The sequence below is a fragment of the Cucurbita maxima genome, unplaced genomic scaffold (genome assembly GCF_002738345.1).
Source record: "Cucurbita maxima cultivar Rimu unplaced genomic scaffold, Cmax_1.0 Cma_Scf00022, whole genome shotgun sequence".
In the NCBI taxonomy this organism is placed as follows: domain Eukaryota; kingdom Viridiplantae; phylum Streptophyta; class Magnoliopsida; order Cucurbitales; family Cucurbitaceae; genus Cucurbita; species Cucurbita maxima.
Window position 1 is genome coordinate 2,388,550 of NW_019272038.1, and position 22,283 is coordinate 2,410,832.

Genomic DNA, 22,283 nt, shown 5'->3' on the forward strand with positions numbered 1-22,283 from the left:
TTTTTTTTTTTTTTTTTTTTTTTTTTTTTTTTTTTTTTTTTTTTTTTTTTTTTTTTTTTTTTTTTTTTCCTTCTTCTTCTTCCTCCCCTGTCTGTATGTCTCTGTGTCTGTCTGTTACAGATTTTTCTGTTCACTTGTCGGAATCTGAAATTCTCCCGCCGATGTGCAGCTTCTGCTCCGCGATGAAACTCTCCACCTTCCGATTGAAGTCGTCGATGTCCATTTCCTCTACCGAATCCGTTAATTTTTTCGATTCTCTGCTTTCTTCCCGGCGAATCTCTGTCTTCGATCGCCGGAGCTTCGCTTTTTCTCGATTATCTTCGAATCTCTCCGATTCTGTTCTCCGGTACTGCCTTGTCTCTGGGATGATCAAATGCAGGACAGGCGATCCCGGTGTCGGCGCCGTCGTTGTCGTTGGATCGATTGAATCTTTGCTCACCGATGATTTTTCTGTGTTTTTCTCGGCGACAGAATCGTCAACCGGAGCCGCCAAATTCTCCAGCGCCGTTGTGTTTTTCTTGTCGACAACCAATTTATCGTCGACGGAGTCGTCTTTCGAAGCGATCACACTCTCCGGCGAATTGTCGGCGGTTACGTGAGAAGACCGAGCGTCGAGGCTGGATTCGTCTTCGGTTCGGTTCGAACCGGAATTGTTGTCGGTTAAATGGGAGAGAGAGTAAACGACGAAGAGCATGGCGTGGAAAACGATGAAGACGAAGGTGTGACTGTTGAGGACGACGAGGATTCGCCGGAAAAAATGGCGGAAGAACGGTCCGGCGAGAGAAAACAAGCTGGAGCGGTGGAAAACGAGAAATAAGAACATAATAAACTCGAATAACCACTTGAGCTTCCGGCGGCGGCCGGAATTCGCCATGGAAATGGCCTTGACGGAGTCAAATCCATTGAGAACCATTGTTTAAAGATCGGTGAATTAAAGAGAAATGGGAGAAATTGAGATTTGGGCCCTTTATATAGAAAGGGGGAATTTAATTAATTATATTAAGTAAAAGTGATTAATTAAGTAGCTTAGTTTAATTTAATTTGGGTTAGGGAGACTGATTTAAAGGGATTGGTTGGGGCAGAGCCACATGGGCCGTGAGTGAGCCGACCACCGTGAGTGGTTCCAGGTGGGCCTTGACCGCCGCCCGTGCGTTGCCTGGACATGGGTCCGATGGCGTCACGCCCCCTCTTAGTAGCAACCTAATCAAACCAAACCCTTTTATTTTTTGGTTGAGTTGGGTTGAGTCGAGTACTTTTTTATAATATATTTATTTATTTTCTAGCAATGCAACGAAAGATTATGTTGAAGAGACCATAGAAACGTCGGTGTTGGTGAGACGAAAATAAAGTCATTAACAATTTTTTTTTATCTAACCCTATTCAAATCTTGAACATTTATGTTGGATTTGACGTTTTTTTATCTCGTACCTCTACTATTAGGTCTTTGAATGACTTATCTTTAAATTTTAAATGTTGTGTCGGATAATATTTTCAGCTTAGAAACTAAGCTTCTATCGATCTCTAAAATTTATTTAATTTTTGTCTAGTAGATATTTAAAATTAAAAAAAATATTTAAAGTTACAAATTATTTAATAAAATTTTAAATTAATAATTTTATGTTAGGACAAATTTTTAGTTATATATTTATATATATATTTAAAATTTTTACAACTTATTAATCGGAATATTTTTAAATATATAAATCAGTTATAGTTAGAGTTATGTAACTAAAAAATTAGTATGCATATTTTAAATTTAATTTACTATAAATACAAATCTAAAATAATTTTATGTGTTTAATATGAAATTTAACTAAGAAAATTCATATAATTGAAGGGCATGATTGTAATTTTGAGTATATTTAAATCATTTTATATTATAAATCATATTAATTATAAAACCTTTTTTTTTTTCTTTTTTTGTAAGATATTAATAAAAAAAAGAAATTAATTAATTGCCTACTAACTAAAAGACAAAATGCATTTAAAGCACAAGGCAAATAGTGGGGCCCACCATACACCTAGATTTCCCATTTTCATTTCGCTCCAACCAATAGAAAAATAGCATTGCAAATAAAAATATAATTTTATTGCTATTTTTATTTTATTTTAATTATAACATTAAATTGAAGATTATAAATTAATTTATTGCTTTTATCTACAAATTTTAATTGAGACAGTACTCTACAATATTTTAAAATATTTAAATTAACGATTTTAATCCTTGTAGCGTAAGGGGACCATGCTTAAACTTCATGAACTTGGACAGATTCTTTATATGATGATTGTCGTTCTACGGTTATCTTTGTCATATACTCTCCAATATGTTATTTTATCGATCAAGAGACTAAAACGGAGGTTCTTACGTGGACTCGTCAAGAATTGTTATGATCTAGTTAACATAGAATTACTTCGAGAAAAAACACACTTAGTATAAGTTAGATTTTCAATTCTTTTAAATTTTTCTTAATCATCATATTCTCAGGATTGCTTTTATTAGGATGTGGTATCGGTTTATTCATGTACATCTCTTTTATTTCAATAATTGTTTTAAAATATTTATTAAATATATAAAATAATATTGAAGTTTTAAAAATAATAAAAATATAAAAGGTGAACGGAGCAAAAATAATATTTGAATTAATAAAAGTTTTTTTAAATGGTGACGTGGCGACATTGTGGGAAAAAAATGAAAGGGTGGAGCCCACTTGTCCAAAGAACCCCAACGCAAATGGAAAAGTGCCACGTAGGACTTTCATTACCACAACTTTCCATTTCCGCCGTTTCCCCACCCTGAGGTTTACCCTTTTTCTTTAAATTAAAAATTTTATTTTTATAATTTTGTCGTCATAACTATGCTTTTAATTTAACAAATTTGTTACGTATATTTTAATTTAAAATTTAAAATTAATATTAATTTCATTTCTATAAATTGTATAGATTTTTGTAGTCTTAATCATATAAACATTTATTTATATTTAATTATCTACATTATATCTTAATTATGTGATAGTTTGAGTGGAATAAGAGTATAAATAAATGGACTGTTTTTTTAATAAATAAGACCCATTTTAAATTTAATCTATTAAATTGAAATTTTTAAAATCAATTTTTTTAATTATTTTTTCTTTAAATCTTGTTTTGTCATTTCATGTGAATACTCATATTCCTACTCCCAACCAAAATCAAAAGAATTCCCATGAAATTAAACCTTTATATTAATTCTCTCTCTCTCTCTCTCTCCCATCATTTATGATTCACATAAATAATAGTTTTTATTTTTAATTTTATTTTAGCTATTAATTTTTAAATTTAATTTTAGCATTTTTAAAAATGATTATTTTATAATACTTAGAATTGTAACATGCTTTACATGATTTGACATGATCAAACGATTACTAAAAGTACAGTTGAAAAGTTGATAACCTATTTTATTAGATACTTTTTAAAGTTTACAAATAAAAAATAGACTCAACATGGTCAAGACACGATATCTCATCCATATCAGAGTTGGTTGAACGGAAGAATTTATCAAATCTCCCGACACTTTAGCTTGAATACAACAATATCCATTTGTCTTAAGTCAAGTCAATTCAACCCATGTGCTATGTTAACATGAACACGATCAAGTAGAGACTACATGCTACCAAACACATGCTACCAAACAACTTAGAAGTCTTATGTTCGAAGTCCTCGTATTAATTTAGATGTTTTTGGATGTTTTTGGGCATGATTTGATGGTAGAGTGGTTGAGGTAAAAACCAAGAAATGGGTTTGTTGAATGTGAACAGAATCCCATCTTACGGTAAACGTCAACACAGTCAATGTATTTAAGGCTATGATTATATTTTAGTAATAAAATGAGCTCCAATCCAAAAATCAATTGTAATATAATAAATAACAATGGATACAGATTTTATCCAAAAATCAAAGCTAATGATATTGAAAAAAGATGAAAATGAAAGCTACTAATACATGATGTTTACAAATATATGCCATTGCATTGCATTCCACATGATTTATGTCACGCTCTAGCTTATCTTATGTTGAAAAAATGAAGCATTTCAATGCTATAAAGACATAAAGATGTTACATTCATGAATTCTATTTGTACCATTCAATCTCCCTAGAATGATCGTGCAGGTTCGAAATCGACTAAAAGCAGAGAATGATCCTGTCCTATAAGGTAGTACCAATAGCAACAAGATGCAACTTAAGCAGCAGATGAAAGGAAACCTAGGAAACTAGAAGGCTGAAAACTTAGCTGCTACTATGGCATGGCAGAGCTGGGAGATACAAATTTACATGTTAGTCGCGCTCGGCATCTTCAATCTCTTCATCCTCTGGTACTCCGCGAAGGTAAAGAACATTATTACACCTGCCAGGAAAAAGCAAGAATATTGCCAATGTTTGATGTTAGAAACTTAGAACTTGCAGAAGAATTTATCAGTAGGCACCAAAGTGTCAAACTTGAAAGACAACGACAGCGGCCATATCCTTACTAGACCTTGAAAAATCGTGAGGGTTCAAGTCCCTTACCCCCAAAACCCTAAAAAGGCTCGTTGGCCTCTTTAATTACTTATCCTTTCATTATCGATTCACAATTCGTTATGTTTGTCCTTCATTCGACTCTTTCACAAGCCTATTTGAGCAGAAATTGGATTTCTTATCACTTTGGACATGTTTAGGAGTGATTTTGAAAGAAATGTGCCCTTTTGGTTGAATCTGTGTTCTTCGTAACATATATGCTTGAGCATATATATATTATGGACAGTACACATGCATTACTAACTACAAATAAGCATTGATGCACTTGATATTGCAATTTGCCAACACTGAAAGAAGGTTACCTGATCAATATTTCTCCGAGACTCCCAGTACATTGTCCATCAATATATTCCTCGGTATTGGCAAGCTGCATTTAAAAAGTTGTATACAGGAATCAGACACTGAAAGAGACTATGGGCTTACTTGAGAAATCCGTTCATAAGTAGTTTTCTGTTTTTAAAAACAAAAATTCAGAGAAGAATTAGTTTTCCTTCCGTATCATTTAATTTGTTGTTCTTCCTTTAAAAATCTAACGGTTGCAAATCAATTTCAATGATTAACACTGCCGAATTATCCCATCGCATTTTGTATAAACAATTATAAAAACAAAATGGATAGTAGTTGTATGACGGAAATTCTAATACAAACAGAACAGATCAAGTTAAATTCAAATATGAAGGACTTTGAATCAGTCAGTGGTAAGTTTGAATGGTTCAATTAAAAGGATGATTGCAATAAGTAGAAACAACAAAGAGATGAATCAAAATCTTTTAAAAAAATGACTGAATTTATTCCAATGCAAGTAGAAACAAACCTGTAAGTTCATATACGAGTCTACAGAGACCAGAAAGCCTGAAATGGAAACGAAACTCAGTGTAAACTCCAGCAGGCAAGAAAAATAAGAAAAATAAGAAAAATAAGAAAAACAAGCAGCAGGTAGAAGCAAACCTTTGTACTCCATCCCCCACTTGAGTTTCACAACAACAGTCTTTCCAGTCAAATTGTTCAAGAACGGTTTCGGGTTAACTGGAATACTCTACAATGCCCAAACAATCATGTAAATAATTCAGCAGGATTTACAAATCAAAGAAAAATCAGGGGAAAATCTTAAACAACAAAGAATCTCTGGAGCTATCTGATTCTACATAAGGATAAATTAACACATGATCCATAGTTAAAAACAACAATAACACATAAACACTAGCTGAATAAGCGATGAAAACGAAAAATCTTGCTTACCATGGTTCCGAATGATCTGCAAGGGCTTCTCTGGGATCAACGGAGGCTCAAAAGAACGAGGAGAAGAAGAAAATGGCGCTCTTTCTCTCTAGGGTTTGTTTTCCCTCCCCTTTTCCCTTTCGTCGAGTCTTTGGGAATTTTTGGCGGCAGAGGGAATTGGGTATTATGGGCCGGTAATGGACTACATGGGCCCATAACTTGAAGCCCATGGGCTTTTAGAGCGAGTCCTCTTAACCCAATATTCCTATATTTATATTACAAAATTCACCTTAAAAAAAACAAAATTCTTCATTTTGGCAACAAAAAAATTAATTTGGTATAAAAATTGATTTTATTGAAATTAATATATCGATATAATTTTGAAAAAATTTTAAAATGTAAATTAAAAAGATTAGGTGTGTTCATATGACTCGAGAACCTGACCCACCTAAACGGTATAACTCAAACCATAAAAATTGACGTGAGTTATATATATATATATATATATATATATATATATATTCAGTTTGAGTTGAGTTGAATTTTTTGAAAAATTCAAAATTTGGGCCGATTCGATTGTTGACATTTTTATGGTCGGGTCAACTCGATAAACTTGTTGAAAATAAGTCAACCCTATTTTATTTTTAAAATAGTTAAAATATTTAACTAAAATTTTTAAATAAATATAATTTTCTTTAATAATTTAAAAAATAACTCGAGAATAAAATTTATAATTCTAAAAAAATATATTTAAAATAAAAGTGAAAAAGTAAAAATAATAATAAGTGTAAAGTCCTAACACTCGAAGGTGAGGAAACTCGTCGCCAAATTTTGCCTTGAAGAAGACGAAAACCCCTAAATCCTCCATTAAGGCGACCTCAATCCTCTTCAGTTTCTATCGGAGAGATCGTGATTGTGGCTCTGCGAACCTCTTGAATCCGCCTTACCTTCACCAAAAATGTTTAGGAACCAGTACGATACGGACGTGACGACATGGAGCCCGGCGGGGAGGTTGTTTCAGGTTGAGTACGCGATGGAGGCTGTGAAACAAGGCTCCGCTGCCATTGGTCTCCGATCCAAGACTCATGTGGTTCTGGCCTGCGTCAATAAGGCTAATTCTGAACTATCCTCGCACCAGAAGAAGATCTTCAAAGTCGATGATCACATCGGCGTCGCCATTTCCGGGCTTACTGCTGATGGACGCGTTCTTTCCCGTTATATGAGATCTGAGTGTATCAATTATAGTTACACTTATGAATCTCCTCTTCCTGTTGGTCGTCTTGTAGTTCAACTTGCCGATAAGGCTCAGGTTTGTAAACGAAGCCCTTGTTTTCTTCACAATTTTTCTGGCGCTTTGGATTTCTTTTGCATTTTAGATATGTCAGCCGTGTGAGTATTTATTTGGTTAGTGGGGGGCTTGGTACAGAAATTACGAATTAATGTAGCTGGATGGATAGTTAAAGGGGAAGTTTTCATTAAGCTCTCAAAGCTAAGGAATACAATGTCGAGTTTATCTTTAGTCAGTAGACGAGATTATGGAACATTTGGTAAATGGCAGAAGGTCTCCTCTGTGTACTCTATTTTACAGCATTTTGAAGACAGCTAAAGATTATAGGCTTTCTGTTTGCTTCTTATCTTATATAGTTAGTGTTTGTTCCACTGATTCTTGATCGCGTAGTGGTAGAAGAAAACCAGGAATTTTAGGTCTTTAACTTGTTTGATTATTCTAATTGTTGAATTACTTTGAACCTGCCTATCGTTGCTGGTAAGTTTTTATTTTCTTTCTCAAGTATTGTTGTTTAGTAGTTTAGGTTTTAGTAGAAGCCAGGGGGCTGTGTAATTATTTAAGGTCACAATGTATCTGCCTACCACTTTTTGTGGCTCTTGGATATATACGAGATTAAAGAATGCTTTGAACTATGTATCTATCTGATTGTCATGGGGTTGGATAGCTCTCAATAACTTTTCCTGTGAAGGTTTTCTTAATAGAGTCATACAAGTTGAGTACTCTTATATGCACGTATATGTCACGTGATTGATGGACTGAGTACGGAACAAGAAACGTATGCAGCTGGATGATTGAGGGCACGGTCTCCATTATATTAGGCTCCAACATTCTGCACTGTCTTTGATCACCTTGTATTTTGAGAATTGGGGGTTTAATTAATTAGTATACAATGGGGCACTGAGAGATAGCATGGGGATTGGGAATTCTCTACCTCCAATTTCAAGGAAAAGAAGTTAAAGTTCAATTTCATTTAATTGTAGTTGAGCCGTGTCGGTGTTATTGGTTTAAATAGATCCTTTATAAGGTTAGATTCTGCTTTCAAGTTCTGTGGTTTATCTAATTATTTTGATTTCTCAATTCCTTTGTACTGCCATAGTTTTAGCTTTGTTGACAATTTAGGCAATAAAATGTTGGTATTCATAATGCAAGACTCATATTATAGTGTAGATGCAGAAACAATCTTGGTAACCTGACTTATTGCATTTATTCCCACTTTTGTTGTTAATAAGAAACATTGTGAATACACGGAGTGGGAATAAATGGCATCCACAGCAAGCTAATAATACATGTAGACCTTCCAAACTAGGTTATGTTACAGAATAAACAATACAGTATAGAACAAAAGGCATTCTAACAAGAGGCTGTTTAAAGAACAAAATCACTAAAGTTATGTAAAGTTACTTCCAAGGGGCTCTATCTTTTTCTTTCAGCCACCTCTGTGAGGAGTCTATCTTTTATGCATTTGCGAAGGAACACCGAAAATTGCATTCACTCCTCTTTAACCCCTATTTTTTTCTGCCGTAAATTAGGTTCATTAACAAATTACGTTCATTAACCAATTAGGTTACTACCATTTTGGTGTACCCTTTTCTTTCTTTGTAGAGACAGATTTCAATTGATTTGGGCAGAAATTTTTGATAAATCACGGTGAATTGCTTTCCACAATAATATTTTGAAGTGTTCAGGATATACCTTATATCGTTGCACGGGATGTGTAGTTGTTAATTGTCATTTATCTTTTGCTGGTGCCTCCTTGAATCATTTAGGTGTCTGCTCCTAGGCTGTAGGTAGGATTCAGCACAATTTCAAAAGCCATGCCTTCATGCTCCCTGTATAGTGGGTTCCTATCGTTTCCTCTATTAGAAAATTTATCCATCTTTCCTAGGATGTGCTAAAATTCTAGAGCGCTGAAACAGGACTTCAGGCTTGATATACTTTGTTAAGGGTATAATCTCTCTGAACTTTTAATATTTTTTGTATTTCCAGGACTCTATGCTGGTTATTTTCACAGGAGAAACTAGTTTTGAGGTTTAGAAATGTTTGCTTTCTCTAAAAATGTTGGCCACTGATTGCAGGTCTGCACCCAGCGCTCGTGGAAACGTCCATATGGTGTTGGTCTGCTAGTAGGTGGTCTGGATGAGTCTGGTGCTCACCTTTATTACAACTGCCCCAGTGGGAATTACTTTGAATATCAAGCTTTTGCCATAGGATCCCGTTCACAGGCTGCAAAGACATACTTGGAAAGGAGGTTTGAGAACTTCAAGGACTCTTCTAGAGACGACTTGATCAAAGATGCACTGATCGCCACCAGAGAAACCTTGCAAGGAGAAAAACTGACTTCCTCCATATGCACAATTGCCATCTTAGGAGTTGGGGAACCTTTTCATATATTGGATAGGGAAACTGTTCAGAAGTTGATCAATGAATTCGAGATCGTTAAGGAGGATGACGTCCCTGCTGCAGATCAGGATATCGAGCCAGATCAGGGTGATTCTGCTGCTGCTGCTGCCCCTGAACCAGCTGCAAGGACAGACCAAGGTAGTGCCCCGGAGCAAGGCGTGGCACCAATGGACATCTAACCCACATCCCTTCCTCCTCCCCCGCTTCCTGGGTGTTGCTGTCAGGTTTGGTGGTTTGGTTCTTTAGTGCAGACATTTTGATACTTCTCTGTTGTGGCTTAAGTTTTCAATTTTACATTTATGGAAGTTGTATCAGACTGTTGAAAACGTGTTATCACAACTGATTATGTTTTTCTATTATATTATTGGGAGAAGAACGTTGAGCTGATCCACGATGTTCTTTAGAAACTTGGAATCAAATTAGTGTTAGATTGAAACTTGAGGTGAAAATGATATTGAATTGCATGAAAAGGAGGAAGATCATGATGAACTGATTCTTGAGGCCCATCAGTAGCTGACTGGTTTTTATGGATATGATGAGCCCCAGGACAGGTTTGCATGATGAATGGCTTACCACTAATCATTGGCGATGTGTTACTTAAATATACACGTATATGAATAAATACATACACAGAGGTATAATATAAGCATAAAAGCCATATGCCAGAGATTATCAAAGACTTCAAATTACTTATCCTTCCATGAAATTTGGAGGAAAGTTCAGCCATCCCAATAATGAAAGAGATGTGCCTGTTTAAGAGACAAAATTCATGATAATGAAAATGGATGGGACAATGATAGTGACATGAGAAAAATGATTGATCATTGAGGGATCTCTTGGACAGGAAGCCCTTTGATCTGCAAATGTTTGTGCATCCATTGCCAATTCTCTGGGGTGACCTCACCCCCAAGTGAACGGATAACAGAACCACCGCTGCACGACCCCAATTGACAGCATTTCTCCAGAGATAATCCCTTCACTAATCCGTACAAAAATCCGCTCGCAAACAGGTCGCCTGCTCCGGTGGCATCGGTCGCCTTTGATTCCCCTATTGCTGGAACTCGGACAATCTGAAACTCCATATGCATTCAGAAACACTAAGATTCACAGTGATCTCTCGACTTTGTATGTCGTTTTGGGCAAACTACGAATCAAAACCAGTATAGGAAAAAACAGAGGATTCGCTCGATGCAGGCATCGAGAAACTTCCCTGTTCTATTGTGCAAGAAAGTGTGCAAACATTAAGGGTTCACATATCCACGTGTAGGCTTAAGAAACTGGTTTTGATTGTTCTCATCACTTCATGAGATGAGAAGGTAATCTAATGTTTTTCAAGATCATCACATGTGACACAAAAGGTGAAAAGGTGAATCTCTAACCTCTTTTCCGTGCTTAGCGATACAACCATTGGCGCCTAATGTCACGACAGCCCATTGACAGTGCTTCGCAAGAAATTCTAGAGCAACTTCAGGATCAGCATCTTTCTCACCACTGTAAAGATCAAAATATAGTATCAGAAATTAAGGCCATCACCCTATAGCTAAAGTAGCCAAGTCTGAAAGCAATGGCTATCATCACCCTATCAACTCTTTTGCTTCGTCCTCATTCGCAAAGCAAAGGTCTATATCCCCAGACTCTAGTAGCTGGAGAAGAGGCGATCTAAAATCCCGAACCATCTGGCCAAATAACGAGACGTGAGCTTCTTTATTTAACATTTATTTTTCGAAAACTAAACGGAAGCTCATGTCGTCAAGGAATATACCTCAAAACTGGCCAAATCCAAGGATACAAAAACTTTGTCTTGTTTGGCCATCTTTACAGCCGCTTCAATAACTTCCATGTTAAATATACTATATCTCATTACAAGCCACTGCAACAAAGACATGGCAAGACAAGAATTATGCCTATAAAAAGCCTCTCCCTCCTAGCTTCTTTCAAGTGTGGCAATTGATTCAATAGAATGATATCAGTTGACAAGATTTGACATGACATGATGATCAAAGAACATAAATATGAGAGTGAAGGCAGAAAAGGAAGTTCTCAAAATGAATAATATGTTCGTGATCCATTTTCGATTCTGGCCGCTATATAAGAACATAAAGTGTGAGTGTGCTAACCTTAGCTCCTTTGAAGTCATCTCTAGTCAGTTCATTTGCCTGAAAGATGCCAAAACAGATAGCCATCTAAGTTAACCTGTCTATATCCAAAACGCATATAGAATCATGCACGAACAAAGAACACAAACTCCGAATCGAAGAGATAATATACCTGAACTTTGACTGCACTTGAGAGAGAGGGTCGCATTGTGCGATTTCCCATTGCATCGACCAGGCAAACACACTGCCGAATAATTGACAATACATTCTCAGAACTTTAAAATACATAAACATAGAATGCAAATTTGGACACCCCTCCATTAAAGGAGAAGCAGACCTGAGCTGTGGGACCTTTAATCATCCTCAATCTTGAGAGATTGACCCCATTGGAGCTCATGTTACAGACAAACAATTTTCCTTGCTGATCATCGCCATAGGCGCCAATAATTCCACAGCTGACTCCAAACCCCGCACTCAATCCTCGAATTGTGTTGGCAACACTTCCCCCCGCTATTGTCTTGAAAGGAGTCAGCACATCAGGCGAGGAAAGGATATATGATTTCACCTCCCTCAGTATATTCTCAAGCTCTTCCATTCCCACCTAAATCCATATATATATAAACAATGAACAGAATGCATGAAAAGAAACTCAAACAGACGAAATTCAGCACAAAATACGGTAAAACATAAAATCGCAGGAACACCAACCAGCCAAACTCATAAAAGTGAAGAACAAAAACAACACCACCGCTCGAAATCCTACAAAATCACTTCTAAAACCACACATAATAACAATAATGAAAAAACGATTCAATAGGGGAAAGAAACAAAAACAACAGCAGAAGCAGAATCCGCTCGCACCGATCAAAGATCAATCAAAAACACAGAAACGAGACAATAAAATCCTAATCTTATAATCAAGGAATTCCAGAACAGAAGACGTAATTGAGCGATAGAAATAAATAAAAGTAAGTTTACAGGCATTGAGCCACCGCGGTCGCCGGGAATTCGATCGAGAAGAGAGGGATCGACACGGGCAACATGGTCGATGAGGGCAGCGGGTTGAAGACCAAGAATAAGAGGGGCGGCGGGTTCAGACTCATTGGCAGTGGGAAGCAAAGGCTCGGCTCCCATTTTCGTGGATTTAAGACCCTGTTTTCTCTGCCCTTTTTGCCATTTTCATTACCATTCATTATATAGAACTCCGTGGAAGGGAATCTCTGAGCCATGGGACCAGAGGCCTCTCCACAAAAGAGAGAACCCAACTCAATTATGACTCCCTTTCCCCAAATTGCCCTCCCTACATCTTGGTGTTTACTCCATTCTTATACCCTTTTTTGGAATTTTACAATTTTACATAATCTATTTCTTCCCCCATTAATTAGGCACCATATTTTATTTTATTTTAATATAAGATAATATTATATTTTTTTTTAGTTCCAATAATATATAGTGTCCACCTCTTTTATTCTTAAAAAAAAAATCTATAATTAAAATAGTACTTATTATAAGCACCTGTTATTTTTTATGATTGTGCAGCACTCACTTCCCACCAACAAGTGAGTTAAATCAATTTGTTCTTGTGTTCACTTCCTACCAACAAAGTGAGTTAAATCAATTTATTTTTGTGTCGCCTACGGCCAAGCGACGTATACTCGAGCCTCTGACCCCGATTCAAGAAGAAAGTTTTAGAAAACGGTGGTAGAAATATTTCGATCTTTTGTCGCCTACGGCCAAGCAATGTATGCTCGAACCTCTGGCCACGGTTCAAGAAGAATGTTTTAAAAAACGGGAGCAAAAAGATTTTGAAAGAGAGACAACAACAATCATATCTCCTATCATACTTTACCAACCTGAAAAAGGCTTCAACTAGTTGTTTTTTAGTATTATTTTGTAAAGTAGTGTTTCATGCCTTATCAATGTTTTTAAACCTTAAAATTTTAATATCAATAAATAGAAACCTATTTGATCCTAATAATTAATTTTCGGTGTATATATATATATATATAAAACATAGCTCAATCCAGTTAAAATATCTCTACTTTTTATATTTTGTATATTTTGGATTCGTCGTTAGATAGCCTGAACATGGTCACGTTATCCTCTTGAATTACTTGAGTGAAGATAGTCCCCACAAATCCGGCCAAGTACACTTATCTTTAAAATTTCTATAGTAATGAAATTTTTTATATCCTCACGATCACTTTCATTCAGCTAATTAAGGCCTCGACGACCTGTACCAAATATTCATACTCCGAAATATAATGTTATAATGTAAATGCCGACGAGTCCAAGTACTTGAACAAACAAAGTGAGCAGTAAAATCCAAGCCTCAGCAGGTTCCACACCACTGTAGAAGTCACTTTCAGACAATCTTTTAACATCAAATGCTTCAAAATAGCATATCAGCTAAATGATTGGGAAGAAAAATAATGGATCTTCAAGAACTTACATTCTACTTTATGAAGTCAGTTTCATCCTGAGCAGTAAAACCAACAGCCAAAGTGGTTGGGAGCTATGATTCTGCTGTAGAAGATGATCGATATTATTATGCAGGTACTCTTTTTGTGTTTTTGCATGTGGTGCTAAAATATTCCACCTCATCAGCTAAAACGACTCGAGATTGAACGAAAGGGTGGCTTATTTCTGCAAAGGCTTGGGATCTTTATCGGGGTGGACGAGCTCAGGGGGTGTTTCACAAACAACACCGAGCGTTGAGTTATATTCCTCGTCCTTGCGAGTGAACTTCTTGCGAAGCGCCTTCTCAAACTCGATTCTATCAAAAAGCTTGGCATTTTCGGCTGCGTGAACCTGTGCAAGGTCCGAGTAATTGGTGGCAGACTGAGATATGAAAGCTCTCTCTTCATCAGTGAGCTTTCTGAGGAATTTTGCTGGATTGCCTCCCCATACCTGCAAATAAACATCATGGTAAGGCTCCCTACCCATGATCACGTAAAGCTTAGATAGAAGCCCAAGCGCTTGCAAGTCGAGATCAGATTGTTCCAAGTTCCAATTAAGAGATCATTGAGGATTAATATCCAGGGGAACCACAGCTAAGCTGTTCGTTATTTTGTAGCCTTATAGGTGCTCTTGTAAGAAAAAAAAGAAGATGACGACAATGAATATTAGGTTTCGGGAAGATATATTGGTTAATATAAAGCCTCTTTTCCAGATGACTCTCAGCTCAATGCCCAGTACTAAAGGGAATTTATCAGAGGTATGGAACTCCGAAAGTCGAGATTTGGATTTAAGAATGAATCTATTTGATAGAGGTATGAACTGGATTTTCCCAATGGAAAGGATAGCTTTGAGCAACATGAATCTTTTTGTGTAATTCAACTAACCTTGATTTGATCTGCAAGACCTAAATTCAGGAGTTTAAATAAGCATGATAGAACTCAAAGATGGAATCTTTATGTAACGGCCCAAGCCTACCACTATCGAATATTGTTCTCTTTGGGCTTTCCCTTTTGAACTTTCCCTCAAGGTTTTTAAAATGCATATGCTAGGGAGAAGTTTCCACACCCTTATAAAGGGTGTTTCGTTCTCTTCCCCAACCGATGTCGAATCTCACACTTTATATATCTACATCTTGCCCGCTTCATGCAAAAGACATCACAGAGTGTCTAATGAAAAATATAACAACAAAGCCAAAGTACTTTGGGATTGTACATAGATAAAAATGCCAGACTGTTTCATGATGTACAAAAAACGTTGGGGTTTGGGGTTCGCCGTACGGCCTAAAATTTCAACATGGAGTGCCTTTCACAAGTCTTCGTAAATCGTTTCTTGATCAACCCTGGTTTAGGGTTGTTTTTTGTAACCAGGACGTATATCTCACTTTTTCTTGTTCTTTTTTTTTCTTATTTATGGTTCAAAATTATTTTCTTTCTTTCTGTCCTCCTTTTTCGTGGAAAATATATTTTTTTAATTAAAAAAATATTGATAAATACCTCTCCGGAGGGGATCTTAGTATTCTGCCTCACAAGAGCTCCAGCAGCTACCATAGCATTCTTCTCAACAATGGAGCCATCAAGCAACATTGCCCCCGTCCCAATAAAAGCCTCGTCCTCAACGGTGCAGCCATGTAATACAGCACTGTGACCTGTCAAGTTCAAACTTTCTTTAAGTAAGAAAAATTCAAAAACATCAACATGTGCAACCTCAGTATGGTCAGTTGTTCGCAGTATACAGGCAAAATGAGTCAGCAACAAATATATTATAGGCTGTAGCTAAGATAACATAGTCAAAGCACACACCTATGGTGACATTGTCGCCAATGATAGTCGGCAAAACCTTTCCACTTAGATTAGATTTTGCCACGTGCACAAGGGAATTGTCCTGTATGTTGGTTCCAGATCCCACACTGATGCTGTTCGCGTCACCTAGTGAAATTGATAATTAAGTTATGGAACAGAGCTTAAAAAGTGTCTGTAAAAGTAATGTCATGAGCTAACAAGCCTAACATGATAAATTAAAAGTTGTGCCTGAAGTTATATATATTTTTTTCGACAAGAAAAGACATATCTACATATATTTAAAGCACGTAGAGTGCATAACAGCCCCCATAAGTGTGCTAAGGATTAATAAAGAGATCAAACAAATAATTATTTTTAAAAATCACAACTGTTAGATGAACACGACTCTCCATAATGGTATGATATTGTCCACTTTGAGCATAAGCTCTCATGGCTTTGCTTTGGACTTCCCCAAAAGGCCTCAAACCAATGGAGAGAGTATTCTTTGATTATAAACCCATGAACATTCCCTAAATTAGCCGACGTGGGACTTTCATCACTTTCATCATCCAACACCTCCCCTCGAACAAAGTATGCCTCCCCTTAATCAAGGCTCGACTCTTTGGAGTCTTAGTCATTTTTTTACAATGCCTTCGAGGAGGGTTGACTCCTTTTCTTTTGAAGTCCTTTGTTCGACATTTGAGGATTTTACCAATCTATTGGCACGACTAAGTTTAGGGCATGACTCTGATACCATGTTAGATGAACACGACTCTCCACAATGGCATGATATTGTCCACTTTGAGCATAAGCACTCATGGCTTTGCTTTGGGCTTCCCCAAAAGGCCTCAAACCAATGGAGAGAGTATTCGTTGATTATAAACCCATGAATATTCCCTAAATTAGCCGATGTGGGATTTTCATCACTTTCATCATCCAACAACAAAAATACCCAACATATCCAATAACACAAACTGTCACTACATTAGTTTGTCACAAACACCTTCGCGTTGAGTAAGGAATATTGGCACGGGTAATATCAAGGATGTTATTGGATATCGAGACAGTATATTTGTCATCAGTGAAATTGTAAGAAACTTGATGTCAATACAATAGTGTGACAAGTTTAATATGGACAAGATTAGTCCAAACCTTTCAAAGCGTGTTACTTATCAGACTAGAAAAATGCTGTAACTGTAAACGAGTCTCTCACATAGGTTTTACCTCTCAATACGCATCCATACCAAATAGATGATCCACTTCCAACTTGGACATCCCCAATAATGGATGCACTTGGAGCCACAAATGCGTCCTTGTCAACAAAAGGAGCCTTATCAAATACGTTCATCAAAGTTCGATGCCTAGACACTGCACGAAACCTTAGGCATATTAGACTATCAGGTATCAAGATGATAGAACAAAAAAGGGGAACTAATAAAGAAATTGAGGTACCAGAACAACCAATATATAACAGAAAATGAAGCAAATCTAAAAAGAAATGTGTTTCAGTGACAGTACCATTAACAATTAGACATTTCACTAGAATTATGATACCCAAAGTACATCTGCAATTGTAAATAAGGATTCCATAATATCGCAGTAAGTATCGTTTTGGCCGTATTTGACACCCTCTATGCGGAAACAATAGAAGCATTCATCTTACATTGATGAATGCATGAATCATTTCACGAAGTATGTGTCCAGATAGCAAAAAGTCTCGATCGTTAGCTCTCAGTCTTCCAGTTAAAAACAACATCGATGAAGCACTATTACGCGGTGGGGAATCGACAATTCTAATAAAAATCCCCAAGGAATTCGCGTACATACCCGTAAACCTAATACACGAAACCCCAGACACTACACAAATGGAGAATTCAATCGACGGAACCCTTGCGTAACTAATCAATACTGTTAAGATTAAACACACATACACACTGCACGACTCATAAAATGTATATTCCACGACGAGCAGCCATCTCTCGTCAATAAAATTAGCAGTTCCACAATTTCCACAAGCTGATCGAGTCATTATAACAATACTCCTAGACCATAATCCAGATGGAAGTCAAAACCAAGAGGAAAAGATCTGAAACTAGAGAAACATGGTTTGATTAAAAGAAAATTCTTACGCTGTTCTTGAAAGAAATACCTCCCTTGGAGGCGGCAGCCAAGGCGATCGATTGCCTGACCCGTCTCACGGATCCAAAATCCAACGGTGTAAATGGCTTTCCCCAGAGTTCCCATCGTCTTCTTCCTCCTCCTCCTCCTCCTCCTCCTCCTCCTCACTGGTCTCGCGCAATTCAGAGGCAACCAAAATCACAGAGAGGTTTTGGGCTTCTTCTTGTGACTGCTTTGAAATGGAAGGAGAAAGGCAGCAGAGCTACGAGGAAGAAATGGGGATGCAGCACAAGGGTAGAATAGCATATCCCACACACTGAAGGGCAAATTAGTCATTCAACTACTGAAACGGTGGCTTTTGAAGTCTATTTATGATTTTTTTTATATATTGATTTTTTAAAACAGTTAAATAATTAAAAAAATTTCAAAGATTTTTTTTTTCATTTTCATTTTCACCAATTATCTAATTTATCTAATTTAGATAAATATTTTTCACCATTACCCTACAAATTCTCCTCTCTATTCCCACGAAAATAAATAAAAAAATTTAACGGAAATAAAAAAAATGAAAAACTAAGCCCGAGCCCAAGCCCAAAATCGAGCCCGAGCCGCAGTCCAAAACCAAGCCCGAGTCCAAGACCATGACCGACCCCAAGCCCGAGCCCAAGACCGAGCCCAAGCCCGAGACCGAGTCCAAGTCCAAGTCCAATCCCGAACCCAATCCCAGCCCGATCCAAAGTCTAAACCCAAGCCCGAGCCCGAGCCCAACCCAAGACCAAGCCCAAAACTGAGCCCAAGCCCGAGACCAAGTCCAAGCGAAAGCCTAAGCCCAAGACCGAGTCCAAGTCCAAGCCCAATGCCGTACCCATGCCCATTTATAAGCCCAAGCCCAAGCTCAATCCTCAGTCCGAGCCCAAGCACGAGCCAAATCCCAAGTCCAGGCCCAAGAACGAGCCCAATCCAGAGTCCAAGCCCGAGCCGAAGTCTAAGCTCAAGCCCAAATCTAAGACAAAGTCCGAGCCCAAGCCTAAGTCCAAGGACGAGCCCATAACCAAGTTCGAGCCCAAGACCAAGACGAAGACCGAGCCTATGTCCACGCCCAAGACCAAGCCCTTGCCGAAGCCCGAGAACAAGACCAAGTCCAAGTCCAAGCCCGAGCCCAAGTCGTCCTAAAACCCTAGAAACAATCCGACGAAGTAAAAATGGAGCCTGAAACTGAAGCCAAGCCGACCAATTAACGGTCATTCGTCTTCCACCAGGTAACGCGGGCCGACGAATCGGAAATATCAGCGGCGGGAGGTTATTGATCTCTCACCGGCAGGCCAGCAAAAAAATTTCTTCCATTTCTTTTCCTCACAAACTCATCTCCCTTCTTGATTTTCTGTTTCACTTGATGCTGAAGAGGAGACAAGCTTAGTCCGACGGCGAACAGAAACAGAGAAGGTACGCTCTCGGCTATTCCCAAGGGACCGAAGATGAAACTAAACCGTTTACTCCTTCGTCAAACACTGAAGAAATTTTCGAGAATCAATGGAAACATACTGCATCGCCAATCGGATGTCAAAAGCAATGTCACTCGGACATTCGTCGCAGCACCTTCATTTTCTTTGCTTGATCCAAAATTCAGTCGCTGTTCTTCAATTCCTGTCGAAAATCTTGAGCTCTGCAAATCCAATTCAATTTTCAGTAGGTGCATTCACTTCACTGCAACTAAGTTTAGCGATACAGCAATTGAGCCGAAACTGGAGTCATCAGACGTTGAGGATCAAGATGGATCAATGAATGAGTTCTTATCCAGATTTGTCTGGATAATGCGCGGGAAGATATCTGAAGCATTTCCGGACTATGATAAGCAAACAGTTGATGCAATGCTTTTGATGATTGTGGAAAAAGTGGTATCTGAAATGGAGAAGGGTAGCTTTGAGCAATCGTTAAGGACTTCAACTGATAATCCAGATTGGGACCTAAGTGAGGATTTGTGGAAGACAGTAAGCGAAGTTAGCAACATGGTTTTGGATGATATGAAGAAGGCTACAAAGAAGGAGAAAATGAAGGGTTTTCTGCTATCTGAGGAAGTTCAGGAAATGTGTAGGTTTGCTGGGGAAGTTGGTATTCGAGGGGATATGCTAAGGGACTTCAGGTTCAAATGGGCTCGTGAGAAAATGGAGGAAAGCGAGTTTTATGAGAGTTTGGAGCAGCTCAAGAAAGAGGCTAATGCCTCTCCCAGTGGTGCAGAGGCTGCAGCATCCGTTGAGAAATCCGAGCCTGTTTCTATTCCCAAGAGGCGAGGGAAGATCAAGTACAAGATTTATGGTCTTGATTTATCTGATCCCAAGTGGAGCGAAGTAGCAGACAAAATCCACGAGGCAGAGGAGGTGATATGGCCTCAAGAACCAAAGCCAATTTCTGGGAAATGCAAATTGATCACAGAGAGAATTCTTTCACTAAACGAGAACGATGACCCATCTCCATTAATGGCCGAATGGACAGGGCTTCTTCAACCTACTAGGATTGACTGGATTGCCTTACTTGATAAATTGAATGATAAGAACAGATTCTTATACTTGAAGGTAAGAAATCTTTCCCTTATTTTTCCCCTTTTGCCTTGTGTTCTTGGATAATTCTTGTTCTCAGTTTCATATTTAAACAGGGTAGAAGAAGCTGCATTTATAATCTCTTGGTTCCTTTTGTTTTGAATGTCATATATATAGAACATGCCTTAGATTTTGAGTTCTGAAATAGCAACAAGCTTTAGATTTCTGGCGCTATGCATGAGTGATGTTAAGGTGTTTATCAATGATAATACTTTTTCTACACCATATTAGGTAGAACGACATAATGTTTGCAATTTGCAAGACCCTGATTTGAATTTGTTGATTATGATGAATGAAGGTAGCAGAGCTTCTTTTGAATGAAGAATCTTTCGAGACCAACATCCGTGACTACTCTAAGCTTGTCGATGTCCATGCTAAAGAGAATCGTCTAGAGGATGCTGAGAGGATTCTTAAGATGATGACTGAGAAAGGCATTACACCGGACATTTTAACAGCCACAGTTTTGGTTCATATGTATAGCAAGGTGGGAAATCTCGATCGTGCAAAGGAAGCGTTTGATACATTGAGGAGTCACGGCTTCCAACCCGATGAGAAGGTTTATAATTCCATGATAATGGCGTTTGTGAATGCTGGACAACCGAAGTTGGGCGAATCGATGATGAGAGAAATGGAAGCAAGGGACATTAAACCAAGCAAGGATATTTACATGGCATTGCTAAGGTCATTTTCGCAGCGTGGTGATATTAGTGGCGCTGGAAGAATTGCTGCTACGATGCAATTTTCTGGCATCTCGCCAAGTTTGGAGTCGTGTACATTACTAGTTGAGACATATGGGCTAGCTGGTGATCCTGATCAGGCAAGGAACAATTTTGACTACATGATAAAAATCGGGCACAGGCCTGATGACAGGTGCACTGCAAGTATGGTTGCAGCCTATGGAAAGAAGAACCTGTTGGACAAGGCTCTGAATCTTTTACTACAGCTCGAAAAGGATGGGTTTGAACCAGGGGTTGAAACTTATGCTGCTCTTGTAGATTGGTTAGGTAAGTTGCAGCTGGTTGATGAAGCTGAGCAGCTATTAGGCAAGATCGGCGCACAGGGAGATGCCGTGCCTCTTAAGGTTCATATTAGCCTCTGTGATATGTACTCGAGAGCTGGGGTTGAGAAAAAGGCGCTACAAGCGCTCGGGGTATTGGAAGCGAAAAAGGATGAGTTGGGACATGGTGAATTCGAAAGGATCATTAATGGACTTATTGCTGGTGGCTTTGTGCAGGATGCTAAAAGAGTGCAGGGCCTTATGGAGGCTAAGGGTTTTACTGCATCCCAACCACTTCAAATGGCTCTGAGGACATCTCAAGCTCTTCGTGGCAGGAGACTGCCTTGAGAAATCTCGACCGTTCATAGATTTATCAATAATCCGTAGCTACTGGAAAAGATGTGAATATTTATCATCAACTAGCGATCTATGGAAAAGCTAGTGGCTGGAAAGATTTAATTGAATGGAATCTCTATGGAAAATTTGCATCTCAGCATTTGTTTTCAAGGCTGTGTTGTTTTCCTTCATTCGAGTATAGGTTAAACCCGAGTTTTTCCTTATCGATCTCTGACCTTGGTGTTTTCTTTTGTTTTTTTAATTCAGAAGGTAGATTAATTGTGAGATTCCACGTCGGTTGGAGAGGAGAATGAGACATTTTTTATAAGGTTGTGGAAACCTCTCTCTAGTAGACACGTTTTGAAACTGTGAGGCTGATGGCGATACGTAATGAGCCAACAGGGACAATATCGGCTAGCGGTAGGTTTGGGCTATTACAAATTGTATCAG

The 22,283-nt window shown here is 37.9% G+C and overlaps 6 protein-coding genes across 7 annotated transcripts in view; 2 read left to right on the forward strand and 4 right to left on the reverse strand.

Annotated features, from left to right (window-relative positions):
- Positions 1-943, reverse strand: part of LOC111496300 — a 1,231-nt gene extending 288 nt beyond the window's left edge. The window contains exon 1 of the mRNA XM_023146706.1: positions 69-943. Coding sequence (XP_023002474.1) covers positions 131-913 — 783 coding nt within the window. The 5' untranslated portion in view covers positions 914-943 and the 3' untranslated portion in view covers positions 69-130. The remainder of the gene's footprint in view (positions 1-68) is intronic.
- Positions 944-4,018: 3,075 nt separating this feature from the next.
- Positions 4,019-5,922, reverse strand: LOC111496373 (probable small nuclear ribonucleoprotein F). The gene is made up of 5 exons (XM_023146796.1): positions 5,788-5,922; positions 5,497-5,584; positions 5,363-5,400; positions 4,851-4,915; positions 4,019-4,378 (listed from the first exon to the last, which is right to left on the reverse strand). The coding sequence occupies exons 1-5, from the start codon at positions 5,788-5,790 to the stop codon at positions 4,309-4,311; spliced, it is 264 nt and encodes an 87-aa protein (XP_023002564.1). The 5' UTR covers positions 5,791-5,922; the 3' UTR covers positions 4,019-4,308.
- A 642-nt stretch (positions 5,923-6,564) lies between these two features.
- Positions 6,565-9,841, forward strand: LOC111496294 (proteasome subunit alpha type-1-B-like). The gene is made up of 2 exons (XM_023146696.1): positions 6,565-7,075; positions 9,130-9,841. Exons 1-2 carry the CDS (start codon positions 6,725-6,727, stop codon positions 9,631-9,633), a joined length of 855 nt encoding a protein of 284 aa, XP_023002464.1. The 5' UTR covers positions 6,565-6,724; the 3' UTR covers positions 9,634-9,841.
- A 254-nt stretch (positions 9,842-10,095) lies between these two features.
- LOC111496250 (uncharacterized sugar kinase slr0537-like) lies at positions 10,096-12,737 on the reverse strand. The gene is made up of 8 exons (XM_023146626.1): positions 12,529-12,737; positions 11,888-12,151; positions 11,723-11,794; positions 11,572-11,610; positions 11,217-11,324; positions 11,033-11,130; positions 10,834-10,945; positions 10,096-10,524 (listed from the first exon to the last, which is right to left on the reverse strand). Exons 1-8 carry the CDS (start codon positions 12,682-12,684, stop codon positions 10,276-10,278), a joined length of 1,098 nt encoding a protein of 365 aa, XP_023002394.1. The 5' UTR covers positions 12,685-12,737; the 3' UTR covers positions 10,096-10,275.
- Positions 12,738-13,796: 1,059 nt separating this feature from the next.
- Positions 13,797-18,191, reverse strand: LOC111496298 (gamma carbonic anhydrase 1, mitochondrial-like). Of its 2 annotated transcripts, XR_002720435.1 has the most exons (6): positions 17,918-18,191; positions 17,013-17,156; positions 15,810-15,935; positions 15,504-15,655; positions 14,003-14,460; positions 13,797-13,900 (listed from the first exon to the last, which is right to left on the reverse strand). XR_002720435.1 is itself a non-coding variant. In XM_023146701.1 (5 exons), the coding sequence occupies exons 1-5, from the start codon at positions 18,030-18,032 to the stop codon at positions 14,191-14,193; spliced, it is 807 nt and encodes a 268-aa protein (XP_023002469.1). In that variant the 5' UTR covers positions 18,033-18,191; the 3' UTR covers positions 13,797-14,190. The 2 variants fall into 2 exon arrangements, 1 of the variants encoding a protein (XP_023002469.1); XM_023146701.1 differs by having other exon boundaries at positions 13,797-14,460.
- Positions 18,192-19,109: 918 nt separating this feature from the next.
- LOC111496154 (putative pentatricopeptide repeat-containing protein At2g02150) lies at positions 19,110-22,118 on the forward strand. The gene is made up of 3 exons (XM_023146478.1): positions 19,110-20,476; positions 20,799-21,848; positions 21,978-22,118. The coding sequence occupies exons 1-2, from the start codon at positions 19,382-19,384 to the stop codon at positions 21,843-21,845; spliced, it is 2,142 nt and encodes a 713-aa protein (XP_023002246.1). The 5' UTR covers positions 19,110-19,381; the 3' UTR covers positions 21,846-21,848; positions 21,978-22,118.
- The last annotated feature ends 165 nt before the right edge of the window (positions 22,119-22,283 follow it).